The sequence below is a fragment of the Littorina saxatilis genome, linkage group LG14, assembly GCF_037325665.1.
Source record: "Littorina saxatilis isolate snail1 linkage group LG14, US_GU_Lsax_2.0, whole genome shotgun sequence".
Taxonomy (NCBI): domain Eukaryota; kingdom Metazoa; phylum Mollusca; class Gastropoda; order Littorinimorpha; family Littorinidae; genus Littorina; species Littorina saxatilis.
Window position 1 is genome coordinate 143,393 of NC_090258.1, and position 22,669 is coordinate 166,061.

Below are 22,669 nucleotides of genomic sequence, written 5' to 3' on the forward strand. Positions count from 1 at the left end.
AACATAAATCTAATTGCATTGCTCTTCCGGGAATACGATACATATTAAGACACAAAATACCAAACACGTGACATAATGTCATGCATTGACTGAACGTTTTAACGAGGGGGAGGGGATGTTTGTTTCCCAAGGTATGTGTTTGTGTGTTTGTCTGTCTATGAAAAGCATTTCTCAAAAACTACCCAACGGATTGTTCTGAAAATTAATGTAGACATTTTTAAGGGCATTTTCTTGATACGTTTTTTATTCATGTTTTTCCCTTTTTAATATCGTTAATTAATGACATACTGGCACGGTTGGCCTAGTGGTAATTAAGGCGTCCGCCCCGTGATCGGGAGGTCGTGGGTTCGAACCCCGGCCGGGTCATACCTAAGACTTTAAAATTGGCAATCTAGTGGCTGCTCCGCCTGGCGTCTGGCATTATGGGGTTAGTGCTAGGACTGGTTGGTCCGGTGTCAGAATAATGTGACTGGGTGAGACTTGAAGCCTGTGCTGCGACTTCTGTCTTGTGTGTGGCGCACGTTATATGTCAAAGCAGCACCGCCCTGATATGGCCCTTCGTGGTTGGCTGGGCGTTAAGCAAACAAACAAACAAAATTGGTGACATCATTTTTGCATTGTACTGAAAGTTGAGGCGGCACTGTAGCATTCGCATACTTTAAAGCTATTTCTTCGAAATTTTTGCCAAGTAGTGTTGGTTCAGTCCAGACTATGGAATAACATTTCAATTTGTACCTTAAAACTTCTTTCCGGAAATGTTCATTCAAAAATTGTCGATTTGTAACCGAAATAAAAATTGGAATTTGAACCAGAATTTAAGCGATTATGTTGTATTCCGTATTACTTCCTGAATCCAATGGTATACAGTTTTGTAGTGTTTGCTTAACAAAAGAAAAACTGTCAACTGAAAATCGTGATATATATTTTTTATTTTTTATTTTTTTAAATATTTTTTTATAAATACAAATGTATCTATACAATTTTCAGAGCATCGACGTGTCTTCCGTATATCAGTATTTACATAGAGTTACTTGATTAAGTCATTTTTTCGGTTTTACTAAAACTTTCTACTTTTGTAACGCGCGCGCGCGCGCGCGTGTGTGTGTGTGTGTGTGTGTGTGTGTGTGTGTGTGTGTGTGTGTGTGTGTGTGTGTGTGTGTGCGTGTTCGGAAAGTGATAGTGAGGATGGCATATTGCAATCCATTCGTCGACGTTAGTGTGCACCAGCGGTTGACTGAATGGTTTGTCACGCCTGAGCGTTCTTGTTTACACTCCTATTTGCCTCCCAGCAACACGAGATAGATTCACTGTGTCACCGTGGGGTGCTAAGTATCGTTTTCAACGAATCTTTGTTGGCACGTCAAAAGACGACACAAATCACTGCGCAAGGTTTTATCAGATACGAGGTGTAATTATAACCCGGATGCTGTCACGTGTCACTGGTTTCCATTCAGACACCCTCATGAGTCAGTGCTCAAAACCCTAACACCAAACAACAACAATATAATTCATTGTAAGCACTGTGTGACATTAAAGTTAGGAAAAGTTGTAAGCTTCTCACGTTATTCTCGAAATGGTGTCGAAATGGAGTTTTTTTTTTTTTTTTTAACAATGTGACAGCCTGGGCAGATCTGAAAGAGCGAGTAGACATGTCGACAAGCTTAGAACTGTACCCACGGAATACGCGCTATATAAGCTTCCTATTGATGTCTTGGGACAAGCTTAGAACTGTACCCACGGAATACGCGCTATATAAGCTTCCTATTGATGTCTTGGGAAAAGCGCTTAGAACTGTACCCACGGAATACGCGCTATATAAGCTTCCTATTGATGTCTTGGGAAAAGCGCTTAGAACAGTACCCACGGAATACGCGCTATTTAAGCTTCCTATTGATGTATTGGGACAATCGCTTAGAACTGTACCCACGGAATACGCGCTATATAAGCTTCCTATTGATGTCTCGGGAAAAGCGCTTAGAACTGTACCCACGGAATACGCGCTATATAAGCTTCCTATTGATGTCTTGGGAAAAGCGCTTAGAACTGTATCCACGGAATACGCGCTATTTAAGCTTCCTATTGATGTATTGGGAAAAGCGCTTAGAACTGTACCCACGGAATACGCGCTATTTAAGCTTCCTATTGATGTATTGGGAAAAGCGCTTAGAACTGTACCCACGGAATACGCGCTATATAAGCTTCCTATTGATGTCTCGGGAAAAGCGCTTAGAACTGTACCCACGGAATACGCGCTATATAAGCTTCCTATTGATGTCTTGGGAAAAGCGCTTAGAACTGTATCCACGGAATACGCGCTATATAAGCTTCCTATCGATGTCTTGGGAAAAGCGCTCAAAACTGTACCCACGGAATACGCGCTATATAAGCTTCCAATTGATGTCTTGGGAAAAGCGCTTAGAACTGTATCCACGGAATACGCGCTATATAAGCTTCCAATTGATGTCTTGGGAAAAGCGCTTAGATCTGTACCCACGGAATACGCGCTATATAAGCTTCCTATTGATGTCTTGGGAAAAGCGCTTAGAACCGACTCTACCCACGGAATACGCGGAAATTCTGGTCTCATTGGCTGTCCTCAGTCTGTCATCCATCCTTTGCAGCGCGTTCAAAATTCTGCAGCCCTGCTTGTCTGCAAAGCCCCTCGGTCCCAGTCCTGTTCCCCTTTGCTAAAGAAACTTCATTGGCTCCCTGTAGAGCTGAGAATCCAATATAAGTGCTGCTGTATCTGCTACAAAATAATATCTGGCTCAGCCCCATCCTACATGTCTGACCTGTTCACACTCTATACACCCTCACGATCCCTCCGCTCCTCTGTATTCCGTCTATCTTCTTTTAGTCGCAAACAGCACGGCCAGAGAGCCTTCTCCCACTCTGCTGCCGTTGCGTGGAACTCTCTCCTCTATCCGACACTGCCAAACATTTTGTTCCTTCAATTCAAACCTTAAAACACACTTCTTCACACAGTATTTTGATTAATTTTATTTCAATATGGTGCATTTTTGATCAGGTGTTTGAATGTTTGAATGTTTTGCTTGTGTTAGTATGCTTGCAGCTTGTATTGATGTAGTGTTTCGTTGTTCACTTGTGTGCTGAATGCTGCTGCACATGCTTTTTTGCTTTGCTTTGTATGTATATGTACGTTTGTTTGTTTTTTCATATTTGTTTTTATTGTAAAGCGCTTAGAGAACGTAAAGCGCTCTATAAATCTCCCATATTATTATTGTTATTATTATATAAGCTTCCTATTGATGTCTTGGGAGAAGCGCTTAGAACTGTACCCACGGAATACGCGCTATATAAGCTTTCTATTGATGTCTTGAGAAAAGCGCTTAGAACTGTACCCACGGAATACGCGCTATATAAGCTTCCTATTGATGTCTTGAGAAAAGCGCTTAGAACTGTACCCACGGAATACGCGCTATATAAGCTTCCTATTGATGTCTTGAGAAAAGCGCTTAGAACTGTACCCACGGAATACGCGCTATATAAGCTTCTTATTGATGTCTTGAGAAAAGCGCTTAGAACTGTACCCACGGAATACGCGCTATATAAGCTTCCTATTGATGTCTTGGGACAAGCGCTTAGAACTGTACCCACGGAATACGCGCTATATAAGCTTCCTATTGATGTCTTGGGAAAAGCATGGTGCCCTTTATATAGTAGTGTGTGTGTGTGCGTGCGTGCGGGCGTGCCTGCGTGTGTGTGTGTGTGCGTGCGCGTGAGTGCGTGCGTGCGTGTGTTTGTGTGTGTGTGTGTGTGTGTGTGTGTGTGTGTGTGTGTGTGTGAACGCGTGTGTGCGACTGTGGGTATGTGGGTTTGTTCTGCTCATAACCTCTAGAAATGTACTCCCATTTTAAGACTCTCCTTTTTAAGACCTGAATGGACTGATGATGTCATTTGTATGGAGTCGACGCACGTCCGAGGATATGTATGTGTGGGATGGGGGGGGGGGGGGGCGCGGGAGATGGAAGCTTGCTGTATGTTATGTAATGTATATATTGTGTGTGATACGTGGAAATGTGATACTATTTATTTGCATGTATGATACAGGTACAAATGTGATAATTGTAGGCTTATACTAGTGATTACTGTGTGTGATACATGAAATGTGATATGAATGCTGTTTTTATATGTTATACTCTTACTTTCTCCCAAGCGCAAGACAAATTCTTCTATGAAAATTGAAGCCAATAAAATTTGAGTTGAGTTGAGTTGAGTTGAGAGTATCATATGTGTGGAGGTCTTAACGAGGGGTTCCACTGTAGTAAGGTCACAAGGTCACAAGGTCACGTGACACATTATCCAGCGAGGAAGGAAGGGGAACTTGAACCTGAAATACCGTAGAGGTGAGGTTGTTGCAGGCGGTTTTAAATTCAACAAGTCTTTTGGATGAGACGATAAACCGAGGATCTTTCGTGTACACTACATTGGGGTATGCACGTTAAAGATCCCACGATTGACAAAAGGGTCTTTCCTGGCAACATTGTACAGGCGTAGATAAAAATGTCCACCAAAATACCCGTGTGACTTGCAATAATGGGCCGTGAAAGGTGGATGCAGCGCCTATAGGCTGTTGATCTACTGGCCGATGTGAATGCGTGATATGTATTGTGTAAAAAATTCCATCTCACACGGCATACGCGCTTTGAACTTCGGATAAGGCGCTATATAAATACCCGTTATTATTATTATTATTATTATTATTATTATTATTTAAGTTATTGAGACATCCCAGTGCACTAAGGGATTTATAGAGCAAATCGAGAAAATTCATTATTGAACGAAGCGCATAGTGCTGAGTTCAATAATTATTTTCGAGATTTGCTCTATAAATCCCTTAGTGCACTGGGATTGTTTCAATAACGATATTTTCAGCACCGCCAGAGAAAAAAGAAGATTCAAAACGCACAGTTTGCAACATTTTGCAACACGCATTTGGATAGGCGTAACTGTGTGGTCAGGTTTGTGTCACTGGATCTACTTTTGTGTGGGCTGTCTCAAGTGTGTCGTGCTTTCGTCACACGCAAACTCTTGTTTTAATTTCTGTTGGTAAATTCCAGTGTAGCGTTAAGCTAAAAAGTGATGATCTTTCATAGAGACCTCATTTAAACTCGGAGAAAGGACTGTGCTCTTGGTTTCGAAACCTTCCTCGAGCTTCGACAGATTGACTGTGCAGAGTTTTGCCCCTTGCCACGGTCGACGGAAAGCACATTTCCAAAATAAATGTGGCATGTTTCTCGTGTGGTATCTTCACTCATCGGGGAGTCTGGTACTACATATGAACGGTAAGAATACTCTGAACCCTACACGTATTATATCCCCATCGTTTTTTCGTTCACATTTGCCCAACATGTTAATTTGCTGAGCGGGGTTTATGTCGTCTGCCAGGGCAATCAAACCACTGCATGCAGTCTGCACTGCCACTGAGTCTGCACGCACGAGGCACGCTGGTAATAAGTCTTATATATATGGTAAGAACGTTCTGAACCCTACACGTTTTCTATTACGATTGTTCTTGCCTTGAAATAATAATTCGGAAACCATTCATTTACTGAACTGATGCAGTCGTATTTCAGTGTAGTCAGTGCGGCTACGTATGACAGAGTCGATCGAGTCAGTCTTCCAAACTGGTCTAGCTGGTACGTTATCGGAATAACACTTGTGTTTTCTGCTAGCGGGTGGGAATTTTATATTAACTCATCATTTGGTAATGTGGATGATAAGCTACATGCCACTAACACGGCATATGAGAAGAATCTATGCAAGTCGGCGAGAATTAGATGAAACACAGCGGCTTCTATTTTTAGATCAGTGGCAGCCGCACTGTGGCACAGGCACATGCAATCTGTCAGAAAAAAACCCACTTCTGCTTTAATTGAGAAGCAGGGAATTTATGGTCATTTGGTATTGTGGAGAATATAAGCTACATGTCAGTAATTAATTCTGATAATGAGAGCACAGTCTTGCTTAGGCAAAGGGCGTAAGAATACGCTCTGTGGAAAAGTTAGCGCACTCCAAGAGTGCGCTAACAGTTTTAGCGCATCGCCATTAGCCAATCAACTGGTTCACATCAGTCATGTGACACCAGTACTTACTGACAATTATTATTATTATTATTATTATTATCATAAGTTTGGGGATGGTCTTACAAAGACACACGCCACACACACACACACACACACACACACACACACACACACACACACACACGTCACACACACACACACACGCCACACACACACACACGCACACACACACACGCACACACACGCACGTACGCACACGCACACACACACACACACGCGCACACACACACACACACACACACACACACACACACACACACACACACACATACACACTCGCGCAAGCAAACGACAGTAAATAACCACTTGTACAACCACACAGACAGATTTGCGCTTCCATAGTAACAAATTTATTGACATTTCCCGAGAAACCATGCAGTGATTTCTGCACAGCAAACCTGTGAGGCAAATATGAAACATAACTATGTGTGGCACAGAACCTTACTCTGTATAAATATGAAACTTAGCTATGTCATTGTGTGGCACAGAACCTTACCCTGTATAAATATGAAACATAACTATGTGTGGCACAGAACCTTTCCTTGTATAATTATGAAAATTAACTATGTATGGCACAGAACCTTACTCTGTATAAATATGAAACATAACTATGTGTGGAACAGAACCTTTCCTTGTATAATTATGAAAATTAACTATGTGTGGCACAGAACCTTACTCTTCTCACTGATGAGCTTTGGAACCAAAATGAACGTTGCGCTTTTCGTTGTAGTGACATGTTGAAACAAATCCAGGACAATTTCCTCATGAGTTAAGGGATGGAGGGGGAAAGGCACGATTCAAACAGAAGTCAATTATGCAAAAAGCGGGTCACAATAAAAACGATAGTTTTGAAATCCTACCTAAACGCAACACGACGACCACAGAGAGTAAAATGATTGAGCAATTGCAGACAAATACCCAGTTTACGTTTCTAAACGGCAAAATACGTAGATGAATGGCCAACCATCGTTTCTAACTAAGCGGACTGATCAAAATATTTTTAACTAAATAGCCAATAGAAAATCTAACTATGAATGGCCAAATAGACAGTTTAACTTTGAACAATAGATATTTAAACTATGCATGGTCAATAGGTATTCCAACAGAACGGCCAATAGATATTTAAACTATGCATGGTCAATAGGTATTCCAACAGAACGGCCAATAGATATTTAAACTATGCATGTTCAATAGGTATTCTAACTGAACGACCAATAGATATTTAAACTATGCATGGTCAATAGGTATTCTAACTGAACGGCCAATATATATTCAAACTATGTGTGGTGAGTGAGAGAAATCTGTATTGACATTGTGTGACTGTGTCAATAGAATTATTATTTCTAGCGATTGTATTGCGTCGTAGGCTGTCATCATAGGTATGACGTAGGTGTCAGGGTTTCGTCATTCAAAGGCAGGGGTGTCAGCTTGTGTCTATTGGTTACTTCTGCGTGTTAGATTTGGATGAAACACACAGACTATGCATTTGTTTGAATATTCCTGAATGGGGAATGTTTAGTTTTGTTCTTAATAAGTTAAATTAGTTTAGATCGTATTGATAAAATAATGTTTGGGGTGGTGACCCATAATCAAGCAGCGTCATATAGGGCCCTCTCCCCCCTTCCCCTTTTCCCGACTAAAATGAGTAAAAGTTGAAATGAACTCGCCCAACGTTGAAAACAAGCGCGCACTTGTGACCTGGACTGGCAGAAAAAAGCATGTCAAGCTTTGCCGGAATTTGTATGCATTGTGTATTTTTGTGCATTTGGAAGTGAAACAGTGTTTGGATTTATGCCTGTGCATAAGCTGTGAATCATGGAGTGGATTGTGCATCTGTGAAGTAATCCTTTTCTGGGAATGTGCCACTGTTTGTGGAATCCGTGTGTGTTGGTGTGTACCAACTAGACTGATCCAGTGATGGAGTGTGTGATTGCTGTATTTCCTGGATTTTATTAGCCAGCCAGTAGGGAATGCTGTTGTGAACCAGGGAGTTTTGTTTCGTGTACAGAGATGATGTAGACCAGGTGAGAATAGACCTTTTGTTATCGGTACACCTTCTTTGGAATTGGCACAATAATTTGATGTGTAACTAACAACAGAAGAGAAGGCCAATGATAAGATTGAGAAAACCAAACATGCATGATGTATTTTAATACTGGAACTTGAATAATTGTAATTGTGGTTATGATGACTGTGTGAGATGATACTTTTAGGCCTATATGTTTTGTCGTTTCGGTAATTACTGACTTTGCTTTTACTTTTTGTTTTCCCAGCCGAGCGGACTCTTGGTGGGATAGCGTATTTATTATCGTGTTCATTACCTTGGGTTTTTCTAGAGCGTGTTGTGTGTTGGTAGAGCACACACTAGTGACTTTAGAGTGTTGTGGCAACAGAACTTTTTTGTAGTAGAGATTTGACTCAAGCTACTTTTGATTTGAGTGCGGAGTATGTGTTTCCACCTTTTTCAGACTAAGTGTTGAAAGTGTTTATTGGAAAAGTAGCATTAGTCTGACGGACCTATTTTTAGCTTTTATTTTAAATGCTTGGTGATTGTGTGCGTGTGTGTTATGCAATAAAAGAGGACAGAGAACATTCAGCAATTTATTCATCGAACTTTTATTTTTAGTGTATTCTCTCCCTCTCGCTTCTTCTAATTGCCAACACCCGCATGCGCTCCACCACATATGCATTGTCAATAGGTATTCTAACTGAATAGCCAATAGATATTCTAACTGAATGGCCAATAGATGTTTAAACTATGAATGGCCAATAGATATTCTAACTGAATGGCCAATAGGTATTTAAACTATTCATAGTCAATAGGTATTCTAACTGAATGGCCAATAGATATTTAAACTATGCATGGTCAATAGGTATTCTAACTGAATGGTCAATAGGTATTCTAACTGAATGGCCAATAGATATTTAAACTATGCATGGTCAATAGGTATTCTAACTGAATGGTCAATAGATATTTAAACTATGCATGGTCAATAGGTATTCTAACTGAATGGCCAATAGATATTTAAACTATGCATGGTCAATAGGTATTCTAACTGAATGGTCAATAGATATTTAAAATATGCATGGTCAATAGGTATTCTAACTGAATGGCCAATAGATATTTAAAATATGCATGGTCAATAGGTATTCTAACTGAACGGCCAATAGATATTTAAACTATGCATGGTCAATAGGTATTCTAACTGAATGGCCAATAGATATTTAAACTATGCATGGTCAATAGGTATTCTAACTGAATGGCCAATAGGTATTCTAACTGAATGGCCAATAGATATTTAAACTATGCATGGTCAATAGGTATTCTAACTGAACGGACTATAGATATTTAAACTATGCATGGTCAATAGGTATTCTAACTGAATGGTCAATAGATATTTAAACTATGCATGGTCAATAGGTATTCTAACTGAACGGCCAATAGATATTTAAACTATGCATGGTCAATAGGTATTCTAACTGAATGGCCAATAGATATTTAAACTATGCATGGTCAATAGGTATTCTAACTGAACGGCCAATAGATATTAAACTATGCATGGTCAATAGGTATTCTAACTGAATGGCCTATGTTGATTTTAACTCAATATCCGTATGAACATTGTCTTGCGCTGGGGACTTTGGCAAACGACAAAATAATCACTATTTAAGCAAATTAGATACACCAAACAATGAACAAAACCAAAAATAAAAAGTAGCTCTTCAACAAAAATGAAAAACGAACGTGAAAAAAGCTCGGGAAGAACCAACAACACACCCACACAATGATCTCAATTACAGATACAACGTGTGCACCAAAAGATGGAAAACGGACAATTCTGAATATTGTCAAATCACGATCCAACCCCTCCCACCATCCACCCCTCCCTGTATTAACCTTCTCAACCTGCCCTACCACCCCCTCAAATCAAGAAATCAACGATGAAAAAGACTATCAGAAAGATCAACGTGTACGTGTTATGATTGAGCTAGGATGGTGACTGATTTGAGACGCGTGCTCTCCATGAATCTGGCACGAACATCATGGATGATTCTAAAGGAGGAGGTCCATCGTTTTGCCAAGAATAACACACACCTTGGCCTTGAAAGCTGACCACAGGTAAAGCCATAAACACCCGTTTACAGTGTCCAGTCAAGAACATCCAAACTCAAATCCCGGTCCAAAGTCCAGTCCGAGTGTCATCGGTTGTAGAAGTTCCGGTCCAAAGTCCAGTCCGAGTGTCATTGCTTTTAGAAGTTCCGATCCAAAGTCCAATCCGAGTGTCATTGGTTGTAGAAGTTCCGGTCCAAAGTCCAGTCCGAGTGTCATCGGTTGTAGAAGTTCCGGTCCAAAGTCCAGTCCGAGTGTCATCGGTTGTAGAAGTTCCGGTCCAAAGTCCAGTCCGAGTGTCATCGGTTGTAGAAGTTCCAGGGAAGGGACGACATCTGCATCCTCTTCATGTTGTTCAGCGCCATCTTCACCGCTTTGTCGTTGTGACGTTTTTTCCGGTTTTTCAGCTTCCGGCGTTTGAGTGCGCATGACACTGTGGTTGCTGTCAGCGCTACCACCACCACCGTCATCCCTGTAACCATGGCAACATCAAGTAAGAGTCAGCACACGGAAGCACACACAGACTGACACACAATGAGAACAACACAAAGTAAGAGTCAGCACACGGAAGCACACATAGACTGACACACAATGCGAACAACACAAAGTAAGAGTCAGCACACGGAAGCACACATAGACTGACACACAATGCGAACAACACAAAGTAAGAGTCAGCACACGGAAGCACACACAGACTGACACACAATGAGAACAACATCAAGTAAGAGTCAGCACACGGAAGCACACATAGACTGACACACAATGAGAACAACATCAAGTAAGAGTCAGCACACGGAAGCACACACAGACTGACACACAATGAGAACAACACAAAGTAAGAGTCAGCACACGGAAGCACACACAGACTGACACACAATGAGAACAACACAAAGTAAGAGTCAGCACACGGAAGCACACATAGACTGACACACAATGAGAACAACATCAAGTAAGAGTCAGCACACGGAAGCACACACAGACTGACACACAATGAGAACAACATCAAGTAAGAGTCAGCACACGGAAGCACACACAGACTGACACACAATGAGAACAACACAAAGTAAGAGTCAGCACACGGAAGCACACATAGACTGACACACAATGCGAACAACACAAAGTAAGAGTCAGCACACGGAAGCACACATAGACTGACACACAATGCGAACAACACAAAGTAAGAGTCAGCACACGGAAGCACACACAGACTGACACACAATGAGAACAACATCAAGTAAGAGTCAGCACACGGAAGCACACACAGACTGACACACAATGAGAACAACACAAAGTAAGAGTCAGCACACGGAAGCACACATAGACTGACACACAATGCGAACAACACAAAGTAAGAGTCAGCACACGGAAGCACACATAGACTGACACACAATGAGAACAACATCAAGTAAGAGTCAGCACACGGAAGCACACACAGACTGACACACAATGAGAACAACATCAAGTAAGAGTCAGCACACGGAAGCACACATAGACTGACACACAATGAGAACAACATCAAGTAAGAGTCAGCACACGGAAGCACACACAGACTGACACACAATGAGAACAACATCAAGTAAGAGTCAGCACACGGAAGCACACATAGACTGACACACAATGCGAACAACACAAAGTAAGAGTCAGCACACGGAAGCACACACAGACTGACACACAATGCGAACAACACAAAGTAAGAGTCAGCACACGGAAGCACACATAGACTGACACACAATGCGAACAACACAAAGTAAGAGTCAGCACACGGAAGCACACATAGACTGACACACAATGCGAACAACACAAAGTAAGAGTCAGCACACGGAAGCACACACAGACTGACACACAATGCGAACAACACAAAGTAAGAGTCAGCACACGGAAGCACACATAGACTGACACACAATGCGAACAACACAAAGTAAGAGTCAGCACACGGAAGCACACACAGACTGACACACAATGCGAACAACACAAAGTAAGAGTCAGCACACGGAAGCACACATAGACTGACACACAATGAGAACAACATAAAGTAAGAGTCAGCACACGGAAGCACACATAGACTGACACACAATGCGAACAACACAAAGTAAGAGTCAGCACACGGAAGCACACATAGACTGACACACAATGCGAACAACACAAAGTAAGAGTCAGCACACGGAAGCACACACAGACTGACGCACAATGAGAACAACATCAAGTAAGAGTCAGCACACGGAAGCACACACAGACTGACACACAATGCAAACAACACAAAGTAAGAGTCAGCACACGGAAGCACACACAGACTGACACACAATGCAAACAACACAAAGTAAGAGTCAGCACACGGAAGCACACACAGACTGACACACAATGCAAACAACACAAAGTAAGAGTCAGCACACGGAAGCACACACAGACTGACACACAATGCAAACAACACAAAGTAAGAGTCAGCACACGGAAGCACACATAGACTGACGCACAATGAGAACAACACAAAGTAAGAGTCAGCACACGGAAGCACACATAGACTGACACACAATGCGAACAACACAAAGTAAGAGTCAGCACACGGAAGCACACATAGACTGACACACAATGAGAACAACACAAAGTAAGAGTCAGCACACGGAAGCACACACAGACTGACACACAATGCGAACAACACAAAGTAAGAGTCAGCACACGGAAGCACACATAGACTGACACACAATGCGAACAACACAAAGTAAGAGTCAGCACACGGAAGCACACACAGACTGACACACAATGAGAACAACATCAAGTAAGAGTCAGCACACGGAAGCACACACAGACTGACGCACAATGAGAACAACATCAAGTAAGAGTCAGCACACGGAAGCACACACAGACTGACACACAATGAGAACAACACAAAGTAAGAGTCAGCACACGGAAGCACACACAGACTGACACACAATGAGAACAACACAAAGTAAGAGTCAGCACACGGAAGCACACACAGACTGACACACAATGAGAACAACATCAAGTAAGAGTCAGCACACGGAAGCACACACAGACTGACACACAATGCGAACAACATCAAGTAAGAGTCAGCACACGGAAGCACACACAGACTGACACACAATGAGAACAACATCAAGTAAGAGTCAGCACACGGAAGCACACACAGACTGACACACAATGAGAACAACACAAAGTAAGAGTCAGCACACGGAAGCACACATAGACTGACACACAATGAGAACAACATCAAGTAAGAGTCAGCACACGGAAGCACACATAGACTGACGCACAATGAGAACAACACAAAGTAAGAGTCAGCACACGGAAGCACACATAGACTGACACACAATGAGAACAACATCAAGTAAGAGTCAGCACACGGAAGCACACACAGACTGACACACAATGCGAACAACATCAAGTAAGAGTCAGCACACGGAAGCACACATAGACTGACACACAATGCGAACAACACAAAGTAAGAGTCAGCACACGGAAGCACACACAGACTGACACACAATGAGAACAACACAAAGTAAGAGTCAGCACACGGAAGCACACATAGACTGACACACAATGCGAAAAAAAGAAAACTAAATCCTACAAAAACAACTCGCGTAAAGCGTTACCAAAGCAATTAGTCAATCTGTCGAACTGAAACAAACAGATCGGCAGTGAAAACGTGGGATCGGTCATAAACAAAATACAGTAAGAGTGAGGGGAAAAGGAGCACAAGCACGCAACAGACGCACTCAAGAATGAACACACACACACACACACACACACACACACACACACACACACACACACACACACACACACACAGAGAACGTTTACATGGTATAAGAACAACTGTCCATTTTGTATCGGTTGTGGAAGAGTTGCTTTCCTTTGTTGCCATAGAAACACTGTAAGCAAGCCTACAATATTTCGTGCAGCTTGCCTCGATGTTTCTATGAAAAAGCACAGAAATCAAGGGACCGCAACTCTTCCACAACCTAAACAATCGTGACAGAATGATGTCCCGAAGTGGGCTGTCGGGATACTATGCACGTGATACTTCGGGACAGACAGAGGTCAGTGGTTGACACAACTAACACTCACTGATGATGAATATCGGGACAGACAGAGGAACCGGCACGGTTGGCCTAGTGGTAAGGCGTCCGCCCCGTGATCGGGAGGTCGTGGGTTCGAACCCCGGCCGGGTCATACCTAAGACTTTAAAATTGGCAATCTAGTGGCTGCTCCGCCTGGCGTTTGGCATTATGGGGTTAGTGCTAGGACTGGTTGGTCCGGTGTCAGAATAATGTGACTGGGTTAGACATGAAGCCTGTGCTGCGACTTCTGTCTTGTGTGTGGCGCACGTTATATGTCAAAGCAGCACCGCCCTGATATGGCCCTTCGTGGTCGGCTGGGCGTTAAGCAAACAAACAAACAAACAAACAGACAGAGGACAGTGGTTGACACAACTAACACTCACTGATGATGAGGACAGTGGTTGACACAACTAACACTCACTGATGAGTATCGGGACAGACAGAGGACAGTGGTTGACACAACTAACACTCACTGATGATGAGGACAGTGGTTGACACAACTAACACTCACTGATGATGAGGACAGTGGTTGACACAACTAACACTCACTGATGATGAGGACAGTGCTTGTCACAACTAACACTCACCGATGATCAGTATCCAGAACTCGAAGGACAGCGTGCACGCCTGAAAACTGGGTGCCGCCACTTCCCGTATCACGATACCTGTGTTGTATTGATTATGCAAAACAGAACATGTTATACACATGATATGAAGATATGTCAACCTTTTCAAACATTTTGAACAGTAACCCTCCCGTATCAGGATATCTGCATTTTCAAAATATGAAGTTATATACGTGTATGTTGGCAATCGATCGGATTGTCTCCTACATTTTCAAAAGGATTGCTGACGATGCATACGAATGTTTTTGTTTTCCAAAACCAAAGACTTTCACTGTTGCTTCGTCTGTTTCTGATGTGCACACACGGTTGTTGGGACAAAGCGAGTCTGCTCACAGTTGACAGGGAAATAACTACTAGGGTACTTATGGAGCTCGGCTTATCACTCAATGTTCGCACAGAAATCTAAAGGCAAGATGAGATAAGAAGACACATGCAGGCATATAAAGCTAGGCTTCACGTCTCTGTTTGGTCAACGTGTTCCGTCACTTGTTCCTATGTTCCTGGTGATTCTTGAGAATCTTCGTTTCTGCAATCAGGTCAAAAAGGAAGACATTGAGTCTGATGATGTGACTATAACGTCACTGTATGATGTCCCGTCACTTTGCCCAACTTTGCTGTTGCGCCTTCCTGTCCGTAATGACGTCAATAAGTCTAGTGAAGTCACTATAACGTCACTGTATGATTCCCGTCACTTTGCCCTACCTTGCTGTTGCGCCTTCCTGTCCGTATTGACGTCAATAAGTCTAGTGACGTCAATATTACGTCACTGTATGATGCCCCGTCACTTTGCCCAACCTTGTTGTTGCGCCTTCCTGTCCGTAATGACGTCAATAAGTCTAGTGACGTCACTATAACGTCACTGTATGATGTCCCGTCACTTTGCCCTATCTTGCAATGCAATTGCCCCTTGTTCCTTTTCTTGTTCGTGATGACGACACTCAGTCTATTGACCCCACTTCATGACGTCCCAGGGCCGGACTAGGCTAAGAGGAGGAGGGGGGGGGGGGGGGGGGGGGGTTGCCAATGGTGGTCCAGGGGGATATCCCCCTTTCATGGGTAGGTCATATTCTGAGATAGGAAAATGGTCGCTCCTTGCATGAAACGGCATAAAATAAAAAATAATAACAAATGTTTTAAATAAGTGAGGTACATGTTTAGGCTAGGGGGGGGGGGAGGGGGGGGTTGCGCAACCCTCATAACCCCCCCGATAGTCCGGCCCTGCGTCCTTTTGCCCTACCTAGCTGTTGCGCCTTCCTGTCCGTAATGACGTCAGTCAGTCTAACGACCTCACACTATGACGTCACTTTGCCCTACCGTGTTGTTGCGCCTTCCTGTCCGTAATGACGTCAATCAGTCTAACGACTTCACAATATGACGTCACTTTTCCCCACTTACTGTTGCGCCTTCCTGTTCGTAATGACGTCAATCAGTCTAACCACCTCAAAATATGACGTCACTTTGCCTTACCTTGCTGTTGCGCCTTCCTGTCCGTAATGACGTCAATCAGTCTAACGACCTCACATTATGACGTCACTGTGCCCTACCTTGCTGTTGCGCCTTCCAGTCCGTAATGACGTCAATCAGTCTAACGACCTCAAAATATGACGTCACTTTGCCCTACCTTGCTGTTGCGCCTTTCTGTCCATAATGACGTCAATCAGTCTAACGACCTCACATTGTGACGTCACTTTGCCCTGCCTTGCTGTTGCGCCTTTCTGTCCTTAATGACGTCAGTCAGTCTAACGACCTCACAATATGACGTCACTGTGTCCTACCTTGCTGTTGCGCCTTGTTCTTTTTCTTATCCGTGATGACGACGGTCAGCCTGATGACCTCACTGGAGTTGAGCTTGTTGACTGGGGCATGGCCCTTGTCGTTCAACACGATGTTGCTGTTTCTCTTCTTGGGACGTCCAGTCGCCCCACCAGTCTGTCGCTTGTGTCGTGCGCCACCCAGCTCCGCGTCTATCGTGTGTCGTGTGCCAGCCAACTCCGCGTCTATCGTGTGCATCTTGGCTGCCTCTCGTCGGCGCCGGTCGACATGGCTACACTGGCTCTGTGGGGTGCAATTTGGGTTAACGTTGGTTCAGATTTTATTTCAAGGCTGTAGTGTTCACAGTCTGGATTTCATGAGGAGACAGGCGGAAGTGCCAGGATGGAAAATAATCAAAACAAAGCAACAATGAAAAGAACCTTCCATTGGCTTACAGGTTAATGAAGGACAAACAGGTAGACAGACAAGACAGACAGACACACACACACAGACTAACAGACAGACAGACAGTCAGTTAGACCGGTATATGGAGAGAGATACACAGACTAGAGCGAAAAGAATGTTAAGATTACTTTAAGACTTCTTATAAAAACATAGAGAGCTTTTAGATATTACACGCCGTTAAAAACGAACATGAATATAATAATCTCAAGACGCTTTAAACAGAGATTAAATACAATTGACTTCCTCGTGTCTATAAAAAATACAAACGAATTTTCACGTCAAGCTGGCATTGGCCTCGAGCAGAACTACCATCAGCCAAAACTAAAAGTCATCAAGTCATCGTTAATTTACCAAGGGGAAGGGCTCCTAATATGGACCACTTTTTGTTTCATGCTGATAACTAGCTTGTTTTCTTGCGAATAAGTTTTATTTTGTGTTTGGTAGTCCTTCTCTCTTAGGTTAACCCTTAGGCCTAATTAGAGTGAAATAGCTTTGATAGACATTCAGCACAAATTAAATACAGAAAAAATCACAGTGAAGCGGCCTTCACGAATCACTGTAAAAAGCCCTATATACTTCAAAATAACATGATATAACTTAGTGTACAAGTCAGACTAATTAAAATATGCTCTAGATTTATCTGTTTCGGGTTGATGAGAGCATTATTTGAAGCACAACAGGAAACTAAAGAAGCTTATCAAAAACAGAGTGAAAATAAGTGAAATTATCAACTTCCACGAAAGGAAGACTTTTTGTTACATTTTTTTTAAATCTCGAGGGCTAGTTATAGGTTATTTCCAGCAAGCTTCTTAATGAATTAATGAAAATAGCCTTTAGCTTTTATTTTCTTCGATTTGTTGAAGGTGGTCCATATTAGGGGACTCGCACATACTTTGAGATTTTGCTATTATTTTTTGTTTGCAGTAGAAACTCGGGGTCAACACTGCTAAAATGTAACAAATACGGTCTTAGCTGTCATATATAGCCATTTTTGTGTGATAAAAGCTTTGGCTGTGGACAGAAACGAGTCCGTTTTAGGCGGCAAATTTAGAGTGAACGCTGCCAAAAGTGAAAACAAGTCGCGTAAGGCGAAAATACAACATTTAGTCAAGTAGCTGTCGAACTCACAGAATGAAACTGAACGCAATGCCATTTTTCAGCAAGACCGTATACTCGTAGCATCGTCAGTCGACCGCTCATGGCAAAGGCAGTGAAAGTGACAAGAAGAGCGGGGTAGTAGTTGCGCTAAGAAGGATAGCACGCTTTTCTGTACCTCTCTTTGTTTTAACTTTCTGAGCGTGTTTTTAATCCAAACATATCATATCTATATGTTTTTGGAATCAAGAACCGACAAGGAATAAGATGAAAGTGTTTTTAAATTGATTTGGACAATTTAATTTTGATAATAATTTTTATATATTTAATTTTCAGAGCTTGTTTTTAATCCAAATATAACATATTTATATGTTTTTGGAATCAGCAAATGATGGAGAATAAGATGAACGTAAATATGGATCGTTTTATAAATTTTTATTTATTTTTACAATTGTCAGATTTTTAATGACCAAAGTCATTAATTAATTTTTAAGCCACCAAGCTGAAATGCAATACCGAAGTCCGGGCTTTGTCGAAGATTACTTGACCAAAATTTCAACCAATTTGGTTGAAAAATGAGGGCGTGACAGTGCCGCCTCAACTTTCACGAAAAGCCGGATATGACGTCATCAAAGACATTTATCAAAAAAATGAAAAAAAACGTCTGGGGATTTCATACCCAGGAACTCTCATGTCAAATTTCATAAAGATCGGTCCAGTAGTGTGAATCGCTCTACACACACACACAGACACACACACACACACGCACGCACGCACATACACCACGACCCTCGTCTCGATTCCCCCCTCTACGTTAAAACATTTAGTCAAAACTTGACTAAATGTAAAAAGAGAAAAAGCCTAACGGTTTTGAGATTTCTGTTTCTGCAACTGTTTTGACATGTTAGTTATCCAGAGAGGGTGAATACAGCGAATAAAACTTTTTTGAGCGCTCTAGCGCCGTTAGTTTGTCAGAACAGGAGGTGGTCCATACAAGGAGCCGGTCCATATTAGGAGCCCTTCCCCTACATTGCTAAATTGACATCAGATCGAAAGAAACATTACTCGAATAGCATCCTCTTTACATACCAACATGAATGTCCCTAAAGAATTATTTCCAACAATTGTTAACCACACGAGAGTAGTACAGTGTGTATATGATTTAAACATAAAGCATGTATGAATAGCAACAGACATGTTTGAATTCATCTAACAAATCCAATGTACATTGCACAAATAAAGGAGCACAAACCTTTGTACAACGATTTATCTTCAACATTGGTAGGATACGTGAGTATAGTGTAAGTGGTTATGGCTAGTAGAGACAAACACTATTTCCAAAATAGAATACTTGTTGCAGTTGATAAAAAGAAAGTAGGTACACCAACAACCCCCAACCAGCAAGACTGAATGTGACGTAATAGACGATGTTAATGTGACGTAATAGACGATGTTAATGTGACGTAATAGACGATGTTTGGATATCACTCTGTCCACTGTGTATGGGGTGTGAAAGGCTCGCTTTCCTTTGTTTCCATAGAAACACTGAGGCTAGCCTTCAATGTCGCGTGTAGCTTACCTCAGTGTTTCGATGGGAAAGCAAGGCAAACCCAAGGAAAAACAACTATTCTACAAGCCATCAATGTCGCGTGTAGCTTACCTCAGTGTTTCGATGGGAAAGCAAGGCAAACCCAAGGGAAAACAATTCTTCTACAAGCCTGCAATGTCGCGTGTAGCTTGCCTCAGTGTTTCGATGGGAAAGCAAGGCAAACCCAAGGGAAATCAACTCTTCTACAAGCCTTCAATGTCGCGTGTAGCTTACCTCAGTGTTTCGATGGGAAAGCAAGGCAAACCCAAGGGAAAACAACTCTTCTACAAGCCATCAACACCCGACAGAGATATTTCTGTAATCCGTCAATTAGAAAACTACAATTCTGACTCAAACCTTTGGAACATCTGCTCTATACTGTTATAGCACGCAGCTACCTGCTTTCATTGTCAATGGCACACGTGTTGGAGTGACGCCACCTGCTCTATACTGTTATACTTGTAGTACGCAGCTACCTGCTTTCATTGTCAATGACACACGTGTTGGAGTGACGCCACCTGGGGCACGGGCATTGCAGTGCAGACGATGCGACTGACCATCATAGAACTGGCTAGGCTTTTACATGGGATATGACCACCCCTCGACTGCGACACATACCACAAAGTAACTGCCTGACTGAGTGATATTGTTTTATGAATTGATTTATCAGATTGATACTAGTGACTTTTTATACATCAATTCATCAACATGTCTCCACTCAGTATAGACAGCAGTCAGGATGCCATATTTGGTACGAGCCAAACTAGAGGGATGGTCTCGTTCGATGTAACAGCCTGGCCAGATCTGAGATAGGGACCAGAATCGCTTGTAGGGGAAGGGCTGCGTCTTTAAGAAGTATATATAACATCGCTTGTAGGGGAAGGGCTGCGTCTTTAAGAAGTATATATAACATCGCTTGTAGGGGAAGGGCTGCGTCTTTAAGAAGTATATATATATATAACATCGCTTGTAGGGGAAGGGCTGCGTCTTTAAGAAGTATATATAACATCGCTTGTAGGGGAAGGGCTGCGTCTTTAAGAAGTATATATATATAACATCGCTTGTAGGGGAAGGGCTGCGTCTTTAAGAAGTATATATATATAACATCGCTTGTAGGGGAAGGGCTGCGTCTTTAAGAAGTATATATATATAACATCGCTTGTAGGGGAAGGGCTGCGTCTTTAAGAAGTATATATATAACATCGCTTGTAGGGGAAGGGCTGCGTCTTTAAGAAGTATATATAACATCGCTTGTAGGAGAAGGGCTGCGTCTTTAAGAAGTATATATATATAACATCGCTTGTGGGGGAAGGGCTGCGTCTTTAAGAAGTATATATAACATCGCTTTTAGGGGAAGGGCTGCGTCTTTAAGAAGTATATATAACATCGCTTGTAGGGGAAGGGCTGCGTCTTTAAGAAGTATATATATATAACATCGCTTGTAGGGGACGGGCTGCGTCTTTAAGAAGTATATATAACATCGCTTGTAGGGGAAGGGCTGCGTCTTTAAAATGTATATATAACATCGCTTGTAGGGGAAGGGCTGCGTCTTTAAGAAGTATATATAACATCGCTTTTAGGGGAAGGGCTGCGTCTTTAAGAAGTATATATAACATCGCTTGTAGGGGAAGGGCTGCGTCTTTAAGAAGTATATATAACATCGCTTGTAGGGGAAGGGCTGCGTCTTTAAGAAGTATATATATATATAACATCGCTTGTAGGGGAAGGGCTGCGTCTTTAAGAAGTATATATAACATCGCTTGTAGGGGAAGGGCTGCGTCTTTAAGAAGTATATATATATAACATCGCTTGTAGGGGAAGGGCTGCGTCTTTAAGAAGTATATATAACATCGCTTGTAGGAGAAGGGCTGCGTCTTTAAGAAGTATATATAACATCGCTTGTAGGGGAAGGGCTGCGTCTTTAAGAAGTATATATAACATCGCTTGTAGGGGAAGGGCTGCGTCTTTAAGAAGTATATATAACAAAGATGTATACAAGTTCTGTCGATTGCCGCGTCAGAATATTAGTTACCGACACAAGCTAACGATTTAATGGAAAGGAAAGAGTATAATGATCATGGTGGATGAACATCAAAGTGCAGTCATCCTTCAGTTGGGATATACGTGCCTTTTGGAAAAGCTGTTGAATACCAGTTCCTCAATTGGTAAAAATGACAAGCATGTTTGGGAATTCTTCTGAGATAAACAGGAAAGTAACTCATGCTGAAGGATAGGTAAGGGAAGAAACTCATCGTGGCAAAAAAAAGTAATATGCGTCAGGCTTAAAGAATGTATGCAGGAAGAAGGGTAGGGGCTCATCGCAGAATAAAATTGAAGGGTAGGGGCTCATCGCAGAATAAAAGTGAAGGGTAGGGGCTCATCGCAGAATAAAAGTGAAGTAAATCATGATCAAGAATCAGGGGGAAAAGGCAGCAAGTCATGCTGACTAATTCGTCAGGGTACTAAAGATGCACAGGCCGAACAAGACTCTACCGAAGCATACTCTGCATGCATGTCTAACACTATGTCACTGGTTTTCAAAAGACGTTCATTTCATGAGCTGTGATCTCGCCCCCCTCCCCCTCTCAGTTAACACACACATACACATACACACACGTTATAATCATCCTCATCTCATTAATCATCCAAAATTATCATAACATAATAAACGTTGCATAATCATTATAAAGAAAGACAGTAAGAGGAAGGAAGCAGGGGAAGATGGATAAAAATGAATAAAAAGAAGAGGGATGGGTAGGAGTTGTGCAGAAATTAAAGTTGTTGTCCGGCTTGTGGAGCATTGATTCTGGTTTGCCCAAAGCGGCCTGAACGTTCAATGAACGAGTGTA

General features: G+C 42.2%; 2 protein-coding genes across 4 annotated transcripts in view; both read right to left on the bottom strand.

Moving 5' to 3' along the window:
• The window catches only part of LOC138946819 (somatostatin receptor type 2-like), a 49,000-nt gene extending 48,950 nt beyond the window's left edge, over window positions 1–50 (bottom strand). Inside the window, exon 1 of one of the 2 annotated variants that reach the window (XM_070318221.1) lies at window positions 1–44. This exon is cut by the window's left edge and continues 1,904 nt beyond it. The gene's annotated coding sequence lies outside the window, so the exon portion shown is untranslated. The other variant, XM_070318222.1, reaches the window with a different exon arrangement.
• A 6,384-nt stretch (window positions 51–6,434) lies between these two features.
• LOC138946822 (uncharacterized) overlaps window positions 6,435–22,669 on the bottom strand; it is a 106,288-nt gene continuing 90,053 nt past the window's right edge. Inside the window, exons 9-12 of one of the 2 annotated variants that reach the window (XR_011449426.1) lie at window positions 16,696–16,975; window positions 14,882–14,959; window positions 6,599–10,690; window positions 6,435–6,547 (exon numbers count right to left, since the gene is read on the bottom strand). Coding sequence is in view for 1 of the 2 variants with exons in the window: in XM_070318225.1 (XP_070174326.1) it covers window positions 10,518–10,690; window positions 14,882–14,959; window positions 16,696–16,975 (531 nt within the window). In the remaining variant the exon portion in view is untranslated. Of the gene's footprint in view, window positions 10,691–14,881; window positions 14,960–16,695; window positions 16,976–22,669 lie in introns of both variants that reach the window. The other variant, XM_070318225.1, reaches the window with a different exon arrangement.